This window comes from Pristiophorus japonicus, chromosome 3 (genome assembly GCF_044704955.1).
Source record: "Pristiophorus japonicus isolate sPriJap1 chromosome 3, sPriJap1.hap1, whole genome shotgun sequence".
In the NCBI taxonomy this organism is placed as follows: Eukaryota; Metazoa; Chordata; class Chondrichthyes; family Pristiophoridae; genus Pristiophorus; species Pristiophorus japonicus.
This window is the reverse complement of record NC_091979.1, coordinates 86,820,879-86,842,808: the sequence shown is the minus strand read 5'-3', so window position 1 is coordinate 86,842,808 and position 21,930 is coordinate 86,820,879. Positions and strand designations below refer to the sequence as shown.

At 44.4% G+C, this 21,930-nt stretch overlaps 1 protein-coding gene across 11 annotated transcripts in view; it reads left to right on the top strand.

Moving 5' to 3' along the window:
- scn1laa (sodium channel, voltage-gated, type I-like, alpha) overlaps positions 1–21,930 on the top strand; it is a 229,341-nt gene that overhangs the window by 100,608 nt on the left and 106,803 nt on the right. For all 11 annotated transcript variants that reach the window (XM_070875524.1, XM_070875520.1, XM_070875525.1 and 8 more), the window contains one exon: positions 5,931–6,051. In XM_070875524.1, the coding sequence (XP_070731625.1) occupies positions 5,931–6,051 (121 nt within the window). The remainder of the gene's footprint in view (positions 1–5,930; positions 6,052–21,930) is intronic.

The following is a 21,930-nucleotide window of genomic DNA, read 5'->3' as shown; positions in this document are numbered from 1 at the left end:
GCCCAGTATCATCATTGTAAACAAATAGTTGTTTAAATTAGTTGTGAGATTAGGGCAATTTAATTCAACTATCTTTTACTTCTTTTATTTTTGTAGTTTAAGCTTCCATGAATGCTTCTGTTGTATAGTAAATTAACTTTGCGAAGTTTGTCATATGATGTCCTGTATAGCTGTTTGATCCTATTCACATTCTTTAGTCAAGTCATTAAGTTCTGCTGGCCTCTGATGTACCTACCTGCGCTGATTTCTTAACTCTCCGCAAGGGTTTTCTGAAGTGGCCACATACGGTGGCCTAAGTAGATTTGGAGTAACTATTAGCTGGCCAAAGTGGCCTAAATGGCCAAAACTGGCATAGGTGGCTGTTAACGCCCCTTTTGAGAAAAATTAAAGAAAACTAAAAAAAATCGTAACTAACTTACTTACACTGGCACAAATTGAATGTGCAACATGGGGGATTTTTAAGATACCCCAGAAAAATCAAGTTGCTCCAAAAAAAACGGAGCAACTCCTGGGCAATTTTGAGCCCTATAAATACCTTTCTAAAACGATTTAATGAGTTTGCATTGTATGGATTGATTTTATTTTAAACACAAAGAAGCATGAAAAAATAGGCTTTCAAAATTTTGCTTTCAAAACCAAATTCAAGTCTGAACATGAGATTGCTTTGGGAAGTGATGCAGAAAAACACAGGAACTCACAAGAAATCTCAGTTCTCTGAGCTGTGGCTATGCTTTATTTTGGATTTACATCAGATCAGGTTGTATGATTACATTTTGTGAATATTTTATGATCGGTGAAGCTGTCTAATGTTGTGTAACTCTTGTTTTTTTTTGAGGTTTTCTTTTCTTGAATAATTGCAACATCTATCGAGACTTCAAAGTAGATTTAAGTGATTATTGAGAGCAGTAAATGAAAACTAAGGAAGTGAAACCTACTTGGTAGATGTTATCACTCATACAGTTGTGAATACAGCTTATATAATGAATAGCCTTTTGCTTAACACTGCAACCTTTTGAGAACATTATATGTAGTTGAACTGAATGGATTACAAATTGTGGAAATATAGTAAGATTTAATTTTTATTTTACAAATGTTAACACTATGCACCAGGAAAAAGCAAGGAATGTATGGATATCTGGTACTTAAATGGATTATGCTCTTTAAGCTTCATTGTCAACTCTTGTACATTCATTTATCCTAAACTGGACAACTAACATAGGAACAGGAGTTAGGCCATTGAGCCCCTCGAGCTTGTTCCACCATTCAATGAGATCATGGCTGATCAGTATGGATCATAGGAAAGGAACCAATGTTTGAGAGAAGGACCGGTCATGCTTTGTTTACTATTTCAGAGGCATAGCACCTATATATGTAATATCTCTCGTATATAAACATAAGTCTCATAATAATGTGAAGTCTTGCACAATGTGTACTGTATGTGAAAGAATTGAAAATACCTGTATTTATATAATGCACATTGTAGCTTTTGGTAGCTGTTCAATAAAGCTTATCTAGGAAAACAAAATACAAAAAACAGAATTAAGTACTAAAAGTAATTGTTAACTGTGTGCAGAAATACCACTAATAACGTGTTATCATGACCAAAATGGTGCAACATAATAAATCTTAGTATTGTTCGTGGTATATTCTTTTAATTTTCATAAAAAGATCATGTTTAAAAATAATTCAATATGTACACCTCGTAAGAATGTCTTTACTACTTTCTGATAAAACACAGAGCTTGTAAATTCTTTTCACCCTCATTGGAAATTAACTCCAGCTAAATAGTATAGAATCGGTGTATTGGAGAAACATAAATTTGAAGCATCTTAAAGTCCCTGTAGTTGGTTTAAACTGTGTGCAACAAGCATACTGATATGAGCAATCGACTTATCTCAGCATATTAAGAATGTAGCGACTTTAAAGGTGCATTTTGTGCTATTCATTTCTAGCCTTAGTGTTCTTCATTTTCTTTGCTAATGACTAACCGTAAATTTCACATAAGGTGCGTTACCTTCTGCCGCCTATCTAGCCTAACTTATCTGGTTGTTATTACAGCTCTATTCCAGAAGCAGACCAGTTTTCATTGAGAAGAGAATTGTAAGACCAATTTGTTGTACATGAAAAGTAATTACTGCTCATTGCTGTAAAAAAATAAACTATTGCTAAAGTTTATTAATTCTCTTTATCCACCTAAATAACATTTGATATTTTTTTTCTTTTCTTTTTTCCTCTGATGGTCCTGCGCTTTAGACATCAGATGACTTTAAGTTCAGCATTAGCTTCTTGGCATTTTTAATAAACTATGCTACACAATAAGTATTGTTTCAGCTCACCCACTGTATACAGCCCATAGCATATTTGATGCTTTTCTACTTTTATTTATAAATATAAATGAGAAATAATTATAAATAAAAATAGTGTGGCATATATATATATATATATGCAAGGTTTAAGCTATGCCACAAGAAATCTTACTATTTTAGCTATTCTGCATGGAAACAGATGGGCAGCTGAACCAAACCAACCACAAGGCTGGCAGAGAATTTCTAAGTTGATTAATTGGGCCAAAACTGAAGATAAAATTCTAGTGAAAGAAACTTATAGAATACCAAAATGCAATTTGGCTAGTGCCAACTTAAACTGCATATTTTGCACTTTTGGTGCAGGCAACATAAGTGAACAAAAGTTTCCGAAACATCTGATTTGATGGGACAGAAAAAAAACCTACAATGTTTTTGGCACATGGAGCTTCAGATTACCGATATTTAGTAGTACTTGATGGAATGATGCATGCAGTGCTGGTAATCTAAAGACATTGTGGTTCAATGCGTTTTTGTCATCTGTCTCTATGACCTAGGGGCCGAAATTGGTCGATACCGATGGTCCGCCCATTTCTCGGTGGTATGTTGGCGGTATGTCGTTTCATACCGCTCGGTACTGCTGGGGCGGAGTGTGCGCGATTTTCATCACATTTTTCTTGGCAATATGCCGAGCGGAGACCAGCGGGTGCGGGTGAGTCCATTTCACTTGGGAGTCCTTTTCTTGGTTCCCAAGTTGTGCACATGCGCATGTTGCTGCGAAGCTCCGCCCCCAAGAGGCACCGACGAATGTCCACAGGTACTGCCGGCATGAGAGTGCTGTCGGGCGGCCTGAGATCACTGTGGAGGTATCTACAGTATTCCCTTGTACAAAATAGCACCTATTTATTTTGATTGCAGGTTTTATTTACTTGTACTTTTAAATGAGGTTTAGTTTTTTTTTGAGAAGTATAGTGGGGTACTTATTGGGGGGATGAGATCGCTGTGGGGGATTTCTGCGGGAGGGGGGGAGATTGCTGGGGGGAGGGGATTGCCGTGGGCGGGGGCGAAGAGAAGAGATCGATGGGGGGGGGAGAAGAGATCACTGTGGGAGGTTGATCGCTGTGGAAAGGGGAAGAAATCGCTGTGGGGGGGGGGTGGGAGAGACTGTGGTGGGGGGGGAAGAGATCGGTGTGGGTGGAAGAGATTGTTGGGGGCGGGGGAGACTGGGGGGTGAGAGACACAATTTTTATTACAGCTAAAGATGCATACCGCCAACTGAAGATCGACATAAAACCATCTTTTCCAGGGCGGTCTGCAGGGTCGGCGGTGTGCCGGTGGTAAGTGATGAATTTTGCAATTTTGGGTGGTATGTCGGCGGTCTGTATGGGCGGGACAGTATGCATACCGCCCAGCGGTATGTCTCTGATGAATTTTCCGCCGGGCGGTATGTAGGTGTTTTTTGATGAATTTCGCGATTTTGGGCGGTATGTCGGTAGTGCGCAGACGGTATGCGGCCGTATGTCGACCAATTTCGGGCCCCTAATAAAATGTGCACCCAACCTAAGTCAAGGAAAGTTAGTATTTCTAAAGCATTGTTTCAGTCGAATTATTGTACAGGGGTCAGTGTCACTACCAGTTAAAAAACTAATTTCTTCTGATCTGCTTATTCTGAACATACATAATTTCAAGCTTCCACAAAAACTTGCTTTTAACAAAAATTATTGTGCTAATTGATCCAACATTTTGGGCAAAGAGGTAAACTGATCTAAGCTACTTGCTTTGAAATAGATTAACATATAAGACATGGACCATACATTTTTATAAATTCAAATATTGTCGTGATTGACAGTTTAGAGAGTAGGCTCGGTTATATTATTGATGTCACAATCTTTAAAAGATGATAAAACATCTTAGTCTCACTTTGTAAGAATTGCCAATTTCACCTGCTGTGTGTCACAATAAGTGCAATCAGAATGTAATTGTGGAGAATCTCCCTTGTGTCAGAATATATTTTAATAGGTGACTGAATTTGAGTGTGTTCATGTTTTTAACTTCAGCTTTTGAGTGCAGTGGAATACTTAAAACATGAAATGCAATTTTCTTTAATAGAATATCACTAAAAGTACCTATTGTCAATCATATTGATGTCTGGGAATATGTTGCTGTATTTGACGGACACCTGGCGCATGGACCTTTGCTCCCACGTGTCACTGTGATTGACAGCTGATACAGTTCACTGATCAGTTTGTTAACATGTAAGTTAGGTGAGCATAATTTAAAATAAATTCAGTCTCAAATTAAAATGCTGCCTTGAGCCCATTCAAATTGCTTTCTGCTATTGTATTGTGGAACATTACAGCTTTGATGCTTATTAAGGCTTTGGTTATGAAACTGTGATCCATTAATAGGTACTAATGATAGAAAGTGAAGAGTAAGAAGGCACAAAGTTATTGTGGATGACTGGGGTACATGGCTAAGTTGGAAAAGTTTGTAATGAAATTACTTATTGCAAATAGAAGTTTCTTGCCACGGAAATAAATGGAGGGAGGAATTTACATGTGGATCAAATTTGTCTTATCTAACTTGCTTTTAAGTGGAGTGACATAATTTATTTAACAAAGCTTTAAAGTCCCTTAATCCAGCTCAGTTGAGAAATCAAAATAGTGGCACTGTCCTTAATTTAGGCTTTATTGTAATTTTGAGGAACGCCTTACTTGTAAAACAAGAATGACATTGTTCTTATTTTAACTAGTTTTGAATTGACAACCATATGGCATTTTTAAGGAAACATATTTTTAATTTTATATTATTCAATAATAATCTTCCATGTATTTGCCTGCTTACATCATCTCTTTTCAGTTGGTTTGTCAGGGCAGCCATGAATGCTGTAATAGATGAATTTGTGCAAAATATCTTGTATCCCACAGTACACAAATGGAATGCCCAGCTACTGATTCTCATATTTCAGAGTGGTCCTCAGGCTTGTTCACTGTTGACAAAGGCAATTTGTTTTTGTCATTACAAAACCTGCAAAAGAATTCAATTACCAGGTGATTAAAATCTTTTAGAATGAAAATGCCAGACTCTGCAAATTGAATCAACAGGAATATGCACTTTCTATAAAACTCCAGAGCAAGTGTGTGTACCACTTTGATCCATGAGTGCTGCTGCCCTAGTTCATCCATTTTAGTAGCAAACAAAAGTTTAAAAATGTGTAACAGTTGTCCTATAGCTAATGTACTGATCTTCCTTTCTGATGTTCAGAAATTGCAGAAGCTCGGAATTCCTTACACAATGAATGGTAAAGTGTATTTTCATGTCAATGAAGATTACACCTGGAGTGTTGGATTAAATGTATATTTTTCATAAATATTTCATGCTTTCTTTAGAAGTGATGTAAATATTCTTTTGAATATAATAGATGTGTAGATCAGTTTGCTTTATGCATGTATCCACATGCAATTTCATGGTAATACAAGCTTTACAAAGTCATTTCAATTTATATTCAATATAATAATTGTAAAATAAAATCTTGGCAACATCAAATCCACTGCTCAGAGTGCTTGGCTGTTAGGTACTTAAATTACATATTCTGGTAAATAGCGTATATTTGGGTTTCCTTGACAGAAACTGGCTGAAAGCAGCTCATCTGAAGGGAGCACTGTTGACATGAGTCCACCTGGAGAGGGGGAGCAGCCAGAAGAAACACCAGAAGACTCTATGGAGCCTGATGCATGCTTTACTGAAGGTATTGCTGATAATTAAGGCTATTCAAGTGCCTAAAAGAATAATGTGGATGCATATATCTTTTGATTTATTTTAATGCTAATCTGGATCTGTGTTTGTTGCCACATTTAATTTTTGTTACTGTTTGCTACTGCATCCGTTGAGAAAATGACCTAGAGTATCCACCCCAATGCTCTGGACATTTATTCTGCTTTTGGCCAATAGATGAAAGGATTGTTGTAAATATCTACTGTGTAATGTGATTGTATCTCATGATGGCAGTGTTGAAGCGAACCACTGACACTAATATAACATTTCATATAAAAATTATACAGATTTTTATGATCTGTAAACCTAGAGGTTTAACATTTGCATCACTACAATATATGCATAGACAAGAGAAATGTGTTACATATTTGGTGCTGTCTCTCATTATAGTTTTGGGGCTGGGGTATGGAAGGGGAAATTGATGTGCTGATGGGGACGTGCAGAGCAACCGGAAAGTGAAGGAACCGAAGTCTGATGAGGCAGTCACAGATCGTCCTTGCAGAATGCCGATTTAGTGATTGCCTCCTCCATCACTGCTGTTGCTGCTCCTCCTTCTCCTCCTCCTCATCTTCCTCTTTGTCCTCCTCCTGCTCCTCCTTGTCCTCCTCCTCCTGAGGTGGTGGAGCTATGCCTGGTGGCAATGGCTGTGCCCTCATGATGGCCAAATTGGGCAGCATGCAGCAGTTGATGACGAAAAGGGAAATCCGCTCAACCGAGTACTAGAGGACTCCTTCCGAGGGGTCAAGGCAGCTTGTACACATCGATGGTCTTCTCAATGATGTTCCTGGTGGCAGCATGGCTATCATTATATAAATGCTGGGCAGGAGTGTTGGGGTTGCAGAGGGGGCTCATGAGCCAGGTGGAGAGTGGACAGCCCTTGTCTCCGACCAGCCAGCCGCGAGCTTGATGTGGTGGCTGGAAGAGAGCTGGCACACCGGTCTGGCGCAGGATGAATGCATTGTAGCTGCTGCCAGGATAGCGGGCATTGACGGTGAGGATTGAGTGTGTGTGGCCACACACCAACTACACATTCAGTGAGTGATAGCCCTTGCGATTATGGAATACCTCAGGATTTTGATGCGGTGCCCGCAAAGCGACGTAGGTGCCGTCAATAGCACCCTGCCCCATGGGGAAGCCCGCTATCCTGGCAAAGCCACATGCATGCTCCAGCTGCTTCTCTCTGGTCATGGGGAAGGTAATATATTCCCTTCTCCTTCTGTGACCTTGTGAATGCAGTAATGGACGGCAAACTGGGAGATGTTGGAGATGTCTCCTGTTGAACACTGGAAGGATCCGCTGGCGTATAAATTGGCGATGGTGATCTTGACTGCCACTGAGAGAACCGTCCACACCCTGATCTAAGGCTTGGGGTCTGGTTGCAGGAGGTGACAGGGCTCTGTGACCACGATGTAGAAGAACTGCTGCCGGAATACCCTGCGAGGATAATGCCTCCTGTTGGCCTTCCTCCCTCTGGCCACATTTTACTGTCTTTCTCTGTGCCTAAGTTGCCTCCGATGGTGACGTTGGATGCAAGATCCAGTGCCAACACAGCTCCCATGAAATACAGGTTGAACCTCCCTTATCCAGAACTCCCTTATCCAAAACCACCCCTCGTCCAGAACCATTCCCTGCCACCGAGTGGCGCATGCGCAGAACTCTGACATGAACAAATTGAAGTCCTTCCTCGCTGCTGACTCCCGCAATCGCTGGCCTGACACCGCGATCCACTGCACTTCCCCCCCCCCCCCCCACCCCCTCATGATCTCTCTGCTGCAGTCCCAGCCCCAATCCAGCCAGCCTCGATATCCCCTTGCTCAGTACCTGTACCATCCAATTTAACGTGATCGCCCCTCGTCCGGAAAAATCCCTTATCCAGAACAGGCCAGGTGCCGAGGGTTCCGGATAAGGGAGGTTCAACCTGTAATATAAATGCTGGACTTTCAAATCTGCCCTCAAATGAAAGTCACAAATCTTTAACATGCAAAACATGCCTTCAAATGGAAATCAGTAAAATCTGTCAAAACGCCTGGTCTACCTATGTGGAAGTAAGCAGCAACCATTGTTGGCCGACTAAAACTTTACCCGATGCTGGCGCCTTTAAATAGCGCTCCTCCAGCCGACTTCCAGCTGAAACATGGCAGCTGAAGCTATCATTGTCAGCGCCAGGCGGTAAAACAGGGGGCAAGGCCAATTTTTCTTCCAGGGCGGTAACGGGGCGCTGCGCACAACGATGACATCACCATTGCCGGGCGCAGCCGAGCGGGACGCTAGGTATTAATGCCACCGCAAAACCGCCGGCCAATTTAGCGGGAGGCACTATTTTTTACTTGTCCAGGTTCAAACTCACTTGCTTACAGGAAGTGCAAAGTAGCCTAATTTCACCCCCATAATGTTTTCATTTTGAGAACTGGCCCACACGATGACTAACTCCACGTTACTGTGTAAACATACAAAAACAGTACTCATGGGTTGCTTCCAGAAACATGGACGCAGACCCCAAATTAAGAAAAAGCCTTTAATTTTACTTGTTAAAAAATTGTCAGCCATCCTGCACATCAGTGCTTGAAAAATTATCTCTAAGGTTTGGATAAATTTATTGTTGATAGAGTTCCATTGTAAATTCTACAGACTGGCCCTTTTCAATGACAGAGGGATGGTAAAGTGGGAAAATTGAACAACGGGGATTTGGGATTTCATTCAGAGGAACCAGAGTCTGATGATGCGTTCACGGACTGCCTGTTTTGAACGTGGATGTGCAGGCTGTGTCCTTCCTTTCTCCATCTCCTCCTCTTGCTCCTCCTCTTCCTCTTTGTTCTTCTCCTCCTCCTCCTGAGGTGGTCTCTGAACCCATGGTGGCAAGGACTGCACCCTCATGGTGGCCAAGTTGTGGAGGATGCAGCAGTACTCGCTCCGGTGAGTACTGGAGAGCTCCTCCCAAGCGGCCAAGGCAGCGGAATCATTGCTTGAGAACCCCGATGGTCTGTTTAATGATGTTACTCATGGCAACCTGGCTCTCTTTATATGAGTGCTGGCCACAAGTGACGGGGTAGCAGAGCGGCGTTATAACCAGATGTATAGCAGATAGCCCTTGTCGCAGAGCAGCCACCCTCAGGTTCGTCGTGGTGGCTGGAAGATTTCTGGTACAGAATGAAGGCATCATGACTGATGCCAGGATAGCGGGCATTCACCAGCATGATCAGCTGGGAGGGTAGTATAAAGCGGGATCTGCACGTGGTGAGTTCCCTGCAGCCAAGGCAGGAGGAAAGGGTAGTGCAGATGCCAGCTCCCTATTGTCACTGTCAAGTAGCATGGAGGAGTCTGGCTCCAACAATGCACAGAGATTCGCGCAGAGCTCGGAGCCCATGATTTCCAGGATGGAAGTGATGGGCAACTCCATTAGAGCACTTGTAGACGCAACCATGATGCAGGGTCTGATGGGCGATGTCTCAGCTTCCATTGTAGCACAAGCGGCACGACCCAATGTCTGAGTGTTGCAGTGGAAGCTCAGACTTCTGTAATGAAACCTCAGCTTGCTGCCTCGCAAGCTCAGACTGCTCCCATGCAGACTCAGCTTGCTGTCGTGCAAACTCAGACTCTGCCATCATGGTTGCATTTACCAGGGGCTTGCAGAGTGTCACAGCATTCCAGCAATTGGTCCTCCGACAGATTACTAGGATTGCTGAGGCACCGCCTCGGTGGAGTGCCAGTGACTTTGTGGCGCACAAACCTGCTGACCTCTCTTAGGATGACAGCATTCGTACTTCCACCACTGCCACTCTACCAATGCCCTTGCTGTTGCCTGTCAGAAAGCCAGCCCAGACTGCTGCTGCCCATTCTGAGGTGGTGCAGTCTACAGCTGGGCCTTCTCGAGCTGCTCGTGGTCATCCTGCAAGGCTATTTGCAGTGTCCCTCACTGAAAGTCAGCAGCCTTCCACCAACCATGCCACAGCCACTGGGGTAGCACTTCGTAGGAATACTAGGATAGACAAAGGCACACAAAAGACAGGCTCTAAGGGAACGCACAAGGGTGATTAGTTGACTTTGTTACGCAATATTGGATTGAATGATTTATAAATGTGGTTTGGAATGTTTATTTTGTGATGGCTTTCATTTCAGCATTTTGGCCAAGAGGATGTTTGGCCAGTCTCAGTCCAGTTCCTAGTGGGCATGGTCCTATAGTACAAACCTATCTCTTAATTGTCACCAATTGACAATCTCACTGGGAAATGGAAAACAAATGCCATTGCTGGGACAGAGTGGAGGACTTCACTCTGCATTTAGCTATGCTTTGCCTGCCTGGAAGTGTTTGATGCGGGCACCAGATTCCCAAAATAGGAAATGTTCTATTTCTCTCTTACTCTTAAAATCTAGTTCTGATATGAGCATAAAAATTAAATAATTTTGATCTATCATGCATTGTTTACATCATAAGGAATTGATCCTACAATATTTTATAATGTTTTTAAAAATTCGATTGCAAGGTTGAAATAATGTGTGACATGTTTGAAGATAACAATGACTGTAAATAAGGACTTCAGTTGTAAATAATTGCTATCTCACAGGGTTATATATGTGATGATTGAAAAACTGCATGTTAAAGTGTCCAAGGCCAAAGACTGAAGGTGTTATTTCATGTTTCACATCACTTCTATAATCCCAGTAGCATTACCAGTTATATTAAATGTCTGGTTAATAATAGGAACATCTCAATTCTGTTGTCTGCTCAGAACACTCACTGAAAACTTAGTCCAAGTGTTTCTTAGTGATAATCGTGAAAACTATTTGCCAGCCTATTCTACAGCCAATCACGTTTACCATTTTGATCAATGGGTATAATTATTTACACAAAATAGCAAAAAAATGTTCAGACTTTATTTATGTACCATTATCATGCTCTGTACAACTCAGCGGTATTTTCAGTTTACATAAAATGATTGCAAAGGAGGTATAGTTAAACCAAATTTTACACATTATGATGTGGTGAAGTATCATTGCCAAACTGAGTCACAATGACAATAACATGTTCAAAATGACAATATCTCTCTTTGGTGGAATAAACTGATTTAAATTTAAATTAAAATCATTTAAATGTTCCAGTGATTAAACCTAACAGCAGTGTGTTGATTACTATTTAAAAAACACAGGATGGTAACTTTAAATTTAGAGAAACTGGTCCTATATTCTGTTACCTGTTACTATTTGCTTCACAAGATATTTTGTTTACTGTATAATGGTAGTTATTTTTAAACATGCATTTGGCATATATTTGGTATTAAAAATTAATTCAGCATTTGTGGTTTAATAAATGTTTTTATTCATAAACATTATTGGCAAGAGAGACATTGACCATTTTGGCTATTTGTAATTATAAAGATTATGATAGAATAGGAAGATGACATTACTCGCTATTAGTATTCCTGTAAGCCAAGATGCTGTGCCTGTTCGTGTCATCATTTATATGTTTCAGTTGACCTACTTTTTGCTAGCGATGCACAATGTGTCATTTTGTGTCTAGCAATAACTTGAGGTGAACAACTTCGCTGATCTTAAAATACAATAGATATTTGTAGAGATGGAGCTTGAATCATTGAAAATGTAAATATGGGGAAATGCTTAGTTAAATAATTTAGGAAAGAAATTGCAGTGAAAATAATTAAGCAAGTATTAGTTCACATACCTTGATGATAAAGCAACCATTTCACAGAAATTCATCGGTATGCTTTAGCCTTTCAATTGCCAATATTAGTAATTGTATGTGCATGTTGGATTTATCAGACTGGTTTCAGTTCGTCTGAGAGGATGAGTCAGCCATTCGGGAAGAGTCTTTGCTTTGGGAGCCATTTTCTGCATGCTTTGCCTTTAGGGTGTTACAGCATTTGGTTCGACTGAAGAACTGGAAAAGCTGAATGATTAGAAAGCTTTAGAATGAAGAAGGGTTTTTCATCGTCCGAATGCTGTAAATTAGCACCTACAGAAGCTGGGCAGTGGACTATAAAAAGAAGGCAGTGGAAGGAATAAGAAACAACTGAAAGCTTATTTTATTTTTTTTTAAAGCTATTATGTTCGACACTGTTTGGCTGCATGTTCTTGAATGCAATAATTGCACATTGAGGTTATAAAGAAACTAGCCTTCAGTCACATCTCTATTTTTTGTCCATTTTTCTACAGAATGTATTTTGGAAAAAAGAGCTATTTTTAAATGTTGGGTTTTTAAAGTAAAGTATATCAACACACGATCTTTAAAAAATCACCCAGATGAAAGCTGGTTCATATGCTAATGTACGTTCATTTTTCCCCCAAGGACTGTAAACTACTCTTGATAATCACTAAATACTTTACACCTATTGGGCTGAGGTCCTTGGGTCTGGGTCTGTGGCAGCAGTTGACTGAAATATGCTTTACCCTCGGGTTGTGAACGAGAGATATAAAAAAACAGGCTGGCGGTCAGTCAGGTCCAGCAAAGGTTGTATATTCCATCAGACTCTAAATGTAAAGCTCAAAAGGAGAATGAATGCTGGGATCCTTTGGGACTGCAACAAGTAGGCCCTCTGGTGGACAGGTGTGATGCAGGTTACAAGGGGTTAAATACATAACATCACTCCCCCATGAAGTCAACAATACATTTATTTACAAGGTGAGACGATCTGGGGCTTTGCGCTCCCTTGTCGATCGTCTCATTACAAATGTTGGTGTGGTTGGGTTGGTCAGTTCTTCATTGGGCTGTTGGGCAGCCGGCCTTGCCGGGCTGCTGAGGATGATGAGTTCTGTTTCGTAGTCAACTGTGATGTCACTTGCCACTTTGTGTGTGTGTGTGTGTGTGTGTGTGTGTGTTGGAAGGTCAAAGTTGGTGCTGTCCTCTTCAGGTTGTGTGTAGCTGTTGCTGAACCGCAGTTTAATTTGGTCCAAGTGTTTTCTGTGCGTTTGTCCATTGGTCAGTTTGACCTGAAACACCCTACTCCCCTCTTTGGCTGTGACCGTGCCAGCGAGCCATTTGGGACCATGTCCATAATTGAGCACAAATACAGGATCATTGATCTCAATATCGTGTGACAAGTTTGCGTGGTCATGGTACACACTCTGTTGATGCCGCTTGTCCTCCACGTGATCATGTAGATCAGGGTGGACCATAGAGAGCCTTGTTTTAAGCGCCCTTTTCATGAGCAGCTCGGCTGGGGGAATCCCTGTGAGTGAGTGGGGTTTGGTGCGGTAGCTGAGCAGTACTCGGGATAACCGGGTCAGCAGGGAGCCTTCCGACAAACCTTTCAAGCTTTGCTTGATGGTCTGGACTGCCCGTTCTGCCCGGCCGTTGGATGCGGGCTTGAACGGCGCAGATGTGACATGTTTGATCCCGTTGCAGGTCATGAACTCTTTGAATTCGGCACGAGTACATAGGGCAGGCCGTGCATGGCAAACACGGCCTCTTAGACTTTCAATAGTGGCCGTGGACATACTTCCAGACATTATTGCACATTCAATCCACTTTGAGTAAGCATCCATGCCAACCAAAAACATTTTGCTTAGGAATAGGCCTGCATAGTCTACATGGATTCTCGACCACGGTTTGGATGGCCAGGACCATAGACTTAGCAGTGCCTCTCTGGGTGCATTGCTCAACTGAGAGCAAGCATTGCACAAGACTCTAAATCTGAGTCGATGCCTCGCCACCACACGTGGGATCTGGCTATGGCTTTCATCATCACGATACCTGGGTGGGTGCTGTGTAGTTCCCCAATAAATGTGTCTCTGCCTTTCTTGGGCAATACCACACTATTGCCCCACAAGAAACAGTCCAGCTGCAGGGACAGCTCATTTTTGCGTCTGTGGAATGGAAGCATCTCCATTGAGACACTGGACCAGCTCCCATGGAGGACAGAGCTTTTTACCAGGGACAGTAATGGATCCTGGCTGGTCCAGGTCCTGATCTGGCAGGCCGTAACAGGGGATTTCTCATTCTCAAATGCCTCCATGACCATTAGCAAGTCTGCTGTCTGTGCCATTTCCACCCGTGTGGTGGGCAATGGTAGCCGACTGAGAGCATCTGCGCAATTCTCTGTGCCCGGTCTGTGGCGAATTACATAGTTGTATGCCGACAGCGTGAGCACCCATCTTTGGATGCGGGCAGAGGCATTGGTATTGATCCCTTTGCTCTTCGAGAATAACGATATGTGGTCTGTTTCAAGCTCAAACTTCAGACCAAATATCGTTATTTTTACCCCGTAAACTCACGCCAGAGCCTCTTTTTCAACCATGCTGTCGGCCCTTTTGGCCTTGGACAAACTCCTGGATGCATACGCAACAGGTTGCAATGTTCCCGATTCATTAGCCTATTGCAACACACACCCGACCCCGTATGACAACGCATCGCAAACTAACACTAGTCGTTTACATGGGTTATACAGGACAAGCAGTTTATTGGAACACAGTAAATTTCTGGCTTCCTTAAAGTCAGCCTTTTGTGAATTCCCCCACACCCAGTCGTCTCCCTTGCGCAGTAGCACATGCAGGGGTTCTAGCAGAGTGCTTATCCCAGGTAAGAAATTACCAAAATAGTTTAGGAGTCCCAGAAATGACCGCAGCTCCGTCACGTTCTGTGGTCGCGGTGTGTTCTTGATGGCCTCCGTCTTGGCATCGGTGAGTCTGATGCCGTCTGCTACGATTCTTCTTCCCAAGAACTCGACCTCCGGCACCAGGAAAACACACTTTGAGGTTTCAACCTGAGCCCCACGCGATCCAACCAACTAAGACCTCCTCCAGATTCTTCAAGTGCTCCATGGTGTCCTGACCTGTAACCAATATGTCATCCTGGAAGACCACTATACAAGGAACTGACTTTTAGCAGGCTTTCCCTGTTTCGCTGGAAGATCGCTGCAGCCGACCGAATCCCGAACGGGCACCGGTTGTAAATAAATAGACCTTTGTGTGTGTTGATGCAGGTGAGGCCTTTCGAAGACTCCTCCAGCTCCTGCTAAGGTCAGGTCCAACTTGGTGAACGTCTTCCCTCCAGCCAGGGTCACGAATAGTGTAAAGTCCTGTCCCCTCAGTACAGATTCACACGAGGCATGTAGTGAAGTCAGGTCACTCTGGACCTGCACCTTTATTTCACAGCTCTGGAATGCTGCACTTGCCTGAGACCTGTCCTTATACACCTGTCTCTTGCAAGTGCACCTCGGGTGGTAAGGTATGCTGGTGGTTACAGGTCATATCTTATTACAGTCATGTATAGCATGTTAGGATACAGTTATATATAATAATGTAAGATACATGACAAATAGGTCATCTGCCTTGGGTAGCGGATACTGGTCCTGCAGCAAAAAACGGTTAATTGTTACTTTATAGTCACCGCAAATTCTAACTGTACCGTCCTCCTTGAGTACCGGAACAATCGGGCTGGCCCAGTCGTTGAATTCCACCGGCGCATGATGCCTTCACGTTGCAGCCTGTCTAGCTCGATTTTCACTTTTTCACGCATCATGTACGATGCCGTCCAAGCCTTGTGGTGGATGGTTCAAGTACCAGGAACCAAATGGATCTGCGCTTTCACCCCCAAGAAACTTTCAGTGCCTGGCTCGAATAACAATGGGAATTGCTTAGCACCTGGGTGCATACTGTGCCGTCGACTGACGAGAGCGCTTGGATGTCGTCCCAGTTCCAGCGGATTTTCCCCAGCCAGCTTCTACCAAATAACGTGGGGCCATCCCCTGGCACAATCCATAGCGGGAGTTCATGTACTGCTCCATCAAAGGAGACTTTGATTTCAGCACTGCCAATTACCGGGATTAGTTCCTTTGTGTAAGTCCTTAGCTTCGAGTGAATGGGGGTGAGCTTGGACCTGTGTGCCTTGTTCCCCCACAGCCTGTCGAAGGCCGTTTTACTCATTATGGATTGGCTTGCCCCCATGTCCAGCTTCATAGATACTGGAATACCGTTCAGTTCAACTTTCAACATTATTGGTGGGCATTTCATCGTGAACGTGTGTACCCCGTATGTAATGTCCCTGCACCTTACTACAAACTCACACGAGGCATGGATATATCAGACACAGTCACTCTGTGACCTTCACCTTTATTGCCAGGACCAAGGAGACTGACCCTGGGTGGGACCTCCCCTTTTATACCTGAAAACCCAGGTGAGAAGTGTCTCCCGCAAGTTCACCCCCTGTGGTCAGGGTGTGCATTTCTATGGTACAGGTACAGTGTACATGAGTTACAGTTACATGACTATGTCATGCAAGATGGTTAAATACATGACACCGAACACCTCTTCCGTGCGAGTTTCCAATTCCGTTTGATCCACTGTGGACCGATCTTCCTCTGCAACGTGGTGGTTTGCAGGGTTTGCAGCTCGCCTGCATATTCGTTGGAAGTGTCCCATTGTTCTGCAATCATTGCACGCATAGTGCTTAAAACGGCATTGATGGGGCCAATGATCACCCCCACAGCGCCAACAGGGTGTTAACTGCCTCGCATTAACAGATGATGGCGGACTCTGGGTCAATTGAGATCATGCCACAGCATCCAGCGTGTACCTTCTGCCTTGTATATTTCTGCTCAAAACCGACGTTACTTTATGTACAGTACTGGCCGAAACTTTTTTGTTCTGTGAAATCTGTTTGGTGTTGTCGCTGGTGGACATAAATGCCTGGGCTATCGTTATGGCTTTACTTAGATTCGGAGTTTCTACGGCCAACAGTTTGCGAAGGATTGTCTCATGTCCGATGCCCAGTACAAAAATGTCCCTGAGCATTTGTTCTAGAAATCCCTCAAACTGACAATGTCCTGCAAGGCGCCTTAGTTCGGCGACGTAGCTCGCCACTTCCTGGCCCTCCGATCGTTGACACATGTCGAACTGATATCTCGCCATCAAAACACTTTCCTTAGGATTTAAATGCTCCCGGACCAGCGTACACAGTTCTTCGTAGGATTTCTCTGTAGGTTTAGCCGGTGCCAGGAGATTCGTCATGAGGCCATAGATAGTGGCCCCGCAGACAGTTAGGAGGATCGCCCTTCGTTTGGTCGCGTTCTCGTCCCCATCCAGCTCATTGGCTATGAAGTATTGGTCGAGTCTCTCCATGAAGGCCTCCCAATCGTCCCCCTCCAAGAACTTCTCCAGTATGCCGACTGTTCTCTGCATTTTCGTGCGTTTCGTTACCTTTGTCGCCAATTGTTATATAAAAATAAATGGTCAGGCGGAGTGCTATGTGTAATGATCAAGTGTGACTCTAGCTCCTTTATTGTAGTTCCAGAGTGCAGGTACCTCGTGGGTGGCCTGCTTAAATACTGTCCTCCCAAGGGATGCTGGAATCCCTTGGGACTGCAACATATAGGCCCTCTGGTGGACAGGTATGATGCAGGTTACAAGGTTACAAAGGGTTAAATACATAACACAAAGAGGTTAGTTAAGGGCTAGAAATTCAGCTCCGTAGCGCCTACAGTTTTGTGCCAAAAATAGCCTCTACGCTGAATGTGTGCACTTCTGGTGCGGGCCATGCTGCACACCATTTTGATGATGGCAGTAACACGTACGTTAGAAGTGTACGGTGGAAGTATGTAGAGTGGGCACAGCGTGATGTCAATCAGCATGCAACACTGATTTAAAGCCAGTGCTACCATTTTTGTCCTCAACGCTGGACCTAATATCCTGTCTTAAGCTCCCACAGCTGAACATGAGTACAGCACCGGCAAGGACCCCAGCCAGCAATTGAAGGGATCATCAACCACTCTCATGTTAGTTGCTGATTCATTTCTATTGGCTCTGTGTAAATTAGAAAAGTGTTTGGTCAGGGTTCTGGTCAGACCACTTGCTCCCTGTCATGGGTGATGTAGTCGCCGTCCTCCTTGGCCTACAGCATGACAGGGAGATGGAGCAGAGGCAGTAAAGAAGAGGACAAGCTGCTTACAGAGAGAGGAAGAGGGGGAGGAAGAGGTGGAGGAAAAGGAGCAGGAGGAGCAACTCGCATATCCCTTCTCCGGCTGGGCTGTCTGTGATCGCCTCATTCGTCTATGGTTCCACTGAACACAACACGAAATCCCCTTTTTCATGCTAAACGTGTATCGAACCTTGGTTAGCCCACACTTGGAGTACTGCGCACAATTCTGGCCGTCATATTATAAAAAGGATATAGAGGCACTGGAGTGAGTGCAGAGAAGATTTATACGGATGATACCAGAAATACGAGGGTGTACCGATATAGACTGGGTCTTTTCTCTTGAAAAAAGAAGGCTGAGGGCTGAGGTGCGACCCAGTAGATGTCTTTAAAATTATAAAAGGTTTTGATAGAGTAGATACAGAGAGAATGTTTCCACTTGTGGAGAAGAGCAATACTAGAGGTCATCAATATAAGATAGACACCACGAAATAAAATAGGGAATTCGGAAGAAATTTTTTTACCCAAAGAGTGGTGAGAATGTGGAACTTGCTAGCACAGGGAGTGGTTGAAGCGAATAATATAGATGCATTTCAAGGGAGGCTAGACAAAGATAGGAGGGAGAAGGGAATAGTGGGTTATTCTGATAGATTTAGATGGGGGCCGCAGGGTGGGGCGGGGGGGGAGAGAAGTGGGAGAGAGGTGCCGTGGGGAGGAGAAGAGGTGGGGGTGTGAAGGAGAGGGGGCGCCATGGGGGGAGGGAGAGGGGAGGGGGGCACTGGGAGAGGGGTGGAGGGGGGTAGAGGTTGTGGCACAGCGGTATACAGTCGGGAGCAAGTGGTCCTGGGAGTCCTCAATATTGTCTCCAGACCCCATGAAGTCTCATGGCTTCAGGTTAACATGGGCAAGGAAACTCCTGCTGATTACCACCTAACACCCTCCCTCAGCTGATGAATCAGTACTCCTCCATGTTGTACACAACTGGAAGAAGCACTGAGAGTAGTAAGGGCTCAGAATATTCATCACCAAGAGTGGCTCGGTAGTACTACTACTGACCGAACTGGCCGAGTCCTGAAGGACATATCTGCCAGACTGGGCCTGCAGCAGGTGGTAAGAGAACTAACACGCAGAAAAAACCTACTTGACCTGGCCCTCACCAATCTACCTGTTGCATATGCATCTGTCCTTGACAGAATTGATAGCAGTAATCACCACCCAGTCATTCTGGAGATGAAGTCCCGTCTTCACACTGATGACACCCTCCATCGTACTGTATGGCACTACCACCATGCTAAATGGGATAGATTCAGAACCGATCGAGCAGCTCAAAACTGGGCATTCATGAAGCGCTGTGGGCCATCAGCAGCAGCAGAATTCTATTCCACCACAATCTGTAATCTCATGGCCAGCATATCCCTCACTCTACCATTACCATCAAGCCAGGGGACCAACCATGGGTTCAATGAGGAGTGCAGAAGAGCATGCCCGGAGCAGCACCTGGCGTACCTAAAAATGAGGTACCAACCTGGGGAAGCTGCAACACAGGACTATATGCATGCTAAGCAACGGAAACAGCATGCTATAAACAGAGCTAAGCGATCCCACAATCAACGAATCACATCAAAGCTCTGCAGCCCTGCCACATGAATGATGGTGGACAATTAAACAACTAATGGGAGGAGGAGAATCCATGAATATCCCCATCCTCAATGACTGCATAGCCCAGCACTCATGCAAAAGACAAGGTTGAAATGTTTGAAACCTTCTTCAGCTATAAGTGGCAAGTGGATGATGCACATCGGTTTCCGCCTGAGGTCCCCACCATCACAGAAGCCAGTCTTCAGCCAATTTGATTCACTCCACGTGATATCAAGAAGGGGCTGAGCGCACTGGATGCAGCAAAGGCTACGGGCCTCGACAACATCCCAGCTGTTGTGCTGAAGACTTGTGCTCCAGAACTAGCCGTGGCTCTAGCCAAGCTGTTCGAGTACAGCTAAAACACTGGCATCTACCCGACAATGTAGGAAACTGCCCAGCTATAAGCTGTCCACAATAAGCAGGACAAATCCAATCTGGCCAATTGCCGCCTCATCAGTCTACTCTCAATCATCACCTTCAAAGTGATGGAAGGTGTCATCAGCAGTGCTATCAAACTGCACTTATTCACCAATAACCTGCTCATGCTCAGTTTGGATTCCATCAGAAACACTCAGCTCCAGACCTCATTACAGCCTTGGTTTAAACATGGACAAAAGAGCTGAATTCCAGAGGTGAAGTGAAAGTGACTGCCCTTGACATCAAGTCAACATTTGACCGAGTATGGCATCAAGGAGTCTTGATAAAATTGAAGTCAATGGGAATAAGGGGGAAAACTCTCCACTGGCTAGAGTCATACCTGGCACAAAGGAAGATGGTTGTCGTGGTTGGAGGTCAATCATCCCAGCCCCAGGACATTGCTGTAGGAGTTCCTCAGGGCAGTGTCCTAGGCCCAACCATCTTCAGATGCTTCATCAATGACCTTCCCCCCCCCATCACAAGGTCAGAAGTGGGGATTGTCATGTATTCAACTGTCATTGTAACCCATGTATAAACTGACCTAAGTTGTACACCGTGAGAACACTGACCACTAGGTGGTGAACTTGTGGGAGACACTCCTAACCAAGGCTTTCAGGTATAAAAGGGGAAGCTCCACCCACCTTCAGTGCTGGCTAATAAAAGTACTGGTCACAGAGTGACATTCTCTCATATGGGCCTCATGTGCATTTGTACTGTACAGCAAGGACATATTGGCGACGAGAAACTGAGATTTAAACCACGCAAGCATGGCCACTAGCAGCACAGACGAGAGGTACTGTGTTGGTGATGATTGGGATGATTTTATTGAGAGACTACAGCAAAGTTTTGTCACTAAGGAATGGCTGGGACAGGATTCGGCCGACAAACGCAGGGCTCATCTCCTGGTTTGTGGATCCAGGATGTACTCCCTGATGAAGGACCCTCTAGCGCCAGAGAAGCCGGTGGACAAGACTTTTGAAGAGCTCAGTAAGTTGATCGGGGAACACTTTAAACCGGTGAGCTGCATGCACATGGCGAGACACCGGTTTTACACGCACCGGCGGCGGGAACGGCAAAGCGTTCCAGATTTCATGGCAGACCTCCGGTGACTGGCGAGCCGATGTAAGTTCCCAGATGCATGCAGAGAGGAGATGTCGTGAGACTTTTTTATTGAGGGCATCGGGCATGCTGGGGTTTTCAGGAAACTGATTGAGACCAAAGACTTGACCCTGGAAACGGCGGCTTTGATGGCCCAGACATTTATCTCAGGAGAGGAAGAGACCAGAATGATGTTTGACAAAAATCTTGGTTTAAATGCAGCAAATGGACAGGGAGTCAACATTGTTAAAGCAGTACACAGTTCTCCAGGCAGACAGGGGCAATCGGATATGCCCGAGCATGTAGTTGAACCCAAAGGGGGAATTCAACAGAGACAATGGCTAGCTGAACGGCGATTCATGCCATCGCAAGGGACAATGCGGCCAGTAATGGGGCCATCAACACCTGTTAATGGTGCGCTTAAAGACAGTTACAGAGACAGTCAGAGATGATCGACTGGTAATGGACCTTTTGTTTCCAACAACGGCTCATGTTGGAGGTGTGGAGGCAAACACACAGCCAGAGCTTGCAGGTATCAGCAATATATCTGCAGAAATTGCAACGTCAGCAGTCACTTGGCGCGTATGTGCAGGAAGCCTGCAGCCAGGTTGATGTACAAGGAGGACAGGCCCGATGTAAGCCCTACGAGGCCAAATGGACACTGGGGGAAATCGCTGGAAGCTGAAGTTAAGCGAGTTCACATGGAGCACATATACAATTCATACACCAGGACGCCACCGATAATGATGAAAGTGCACCTCAATGGCATCCCAGTATCAATGGAGCTAGACATGGGGGCCAGCCAGTCCCCGATGAGTATCAAACAGTTCGACAGGT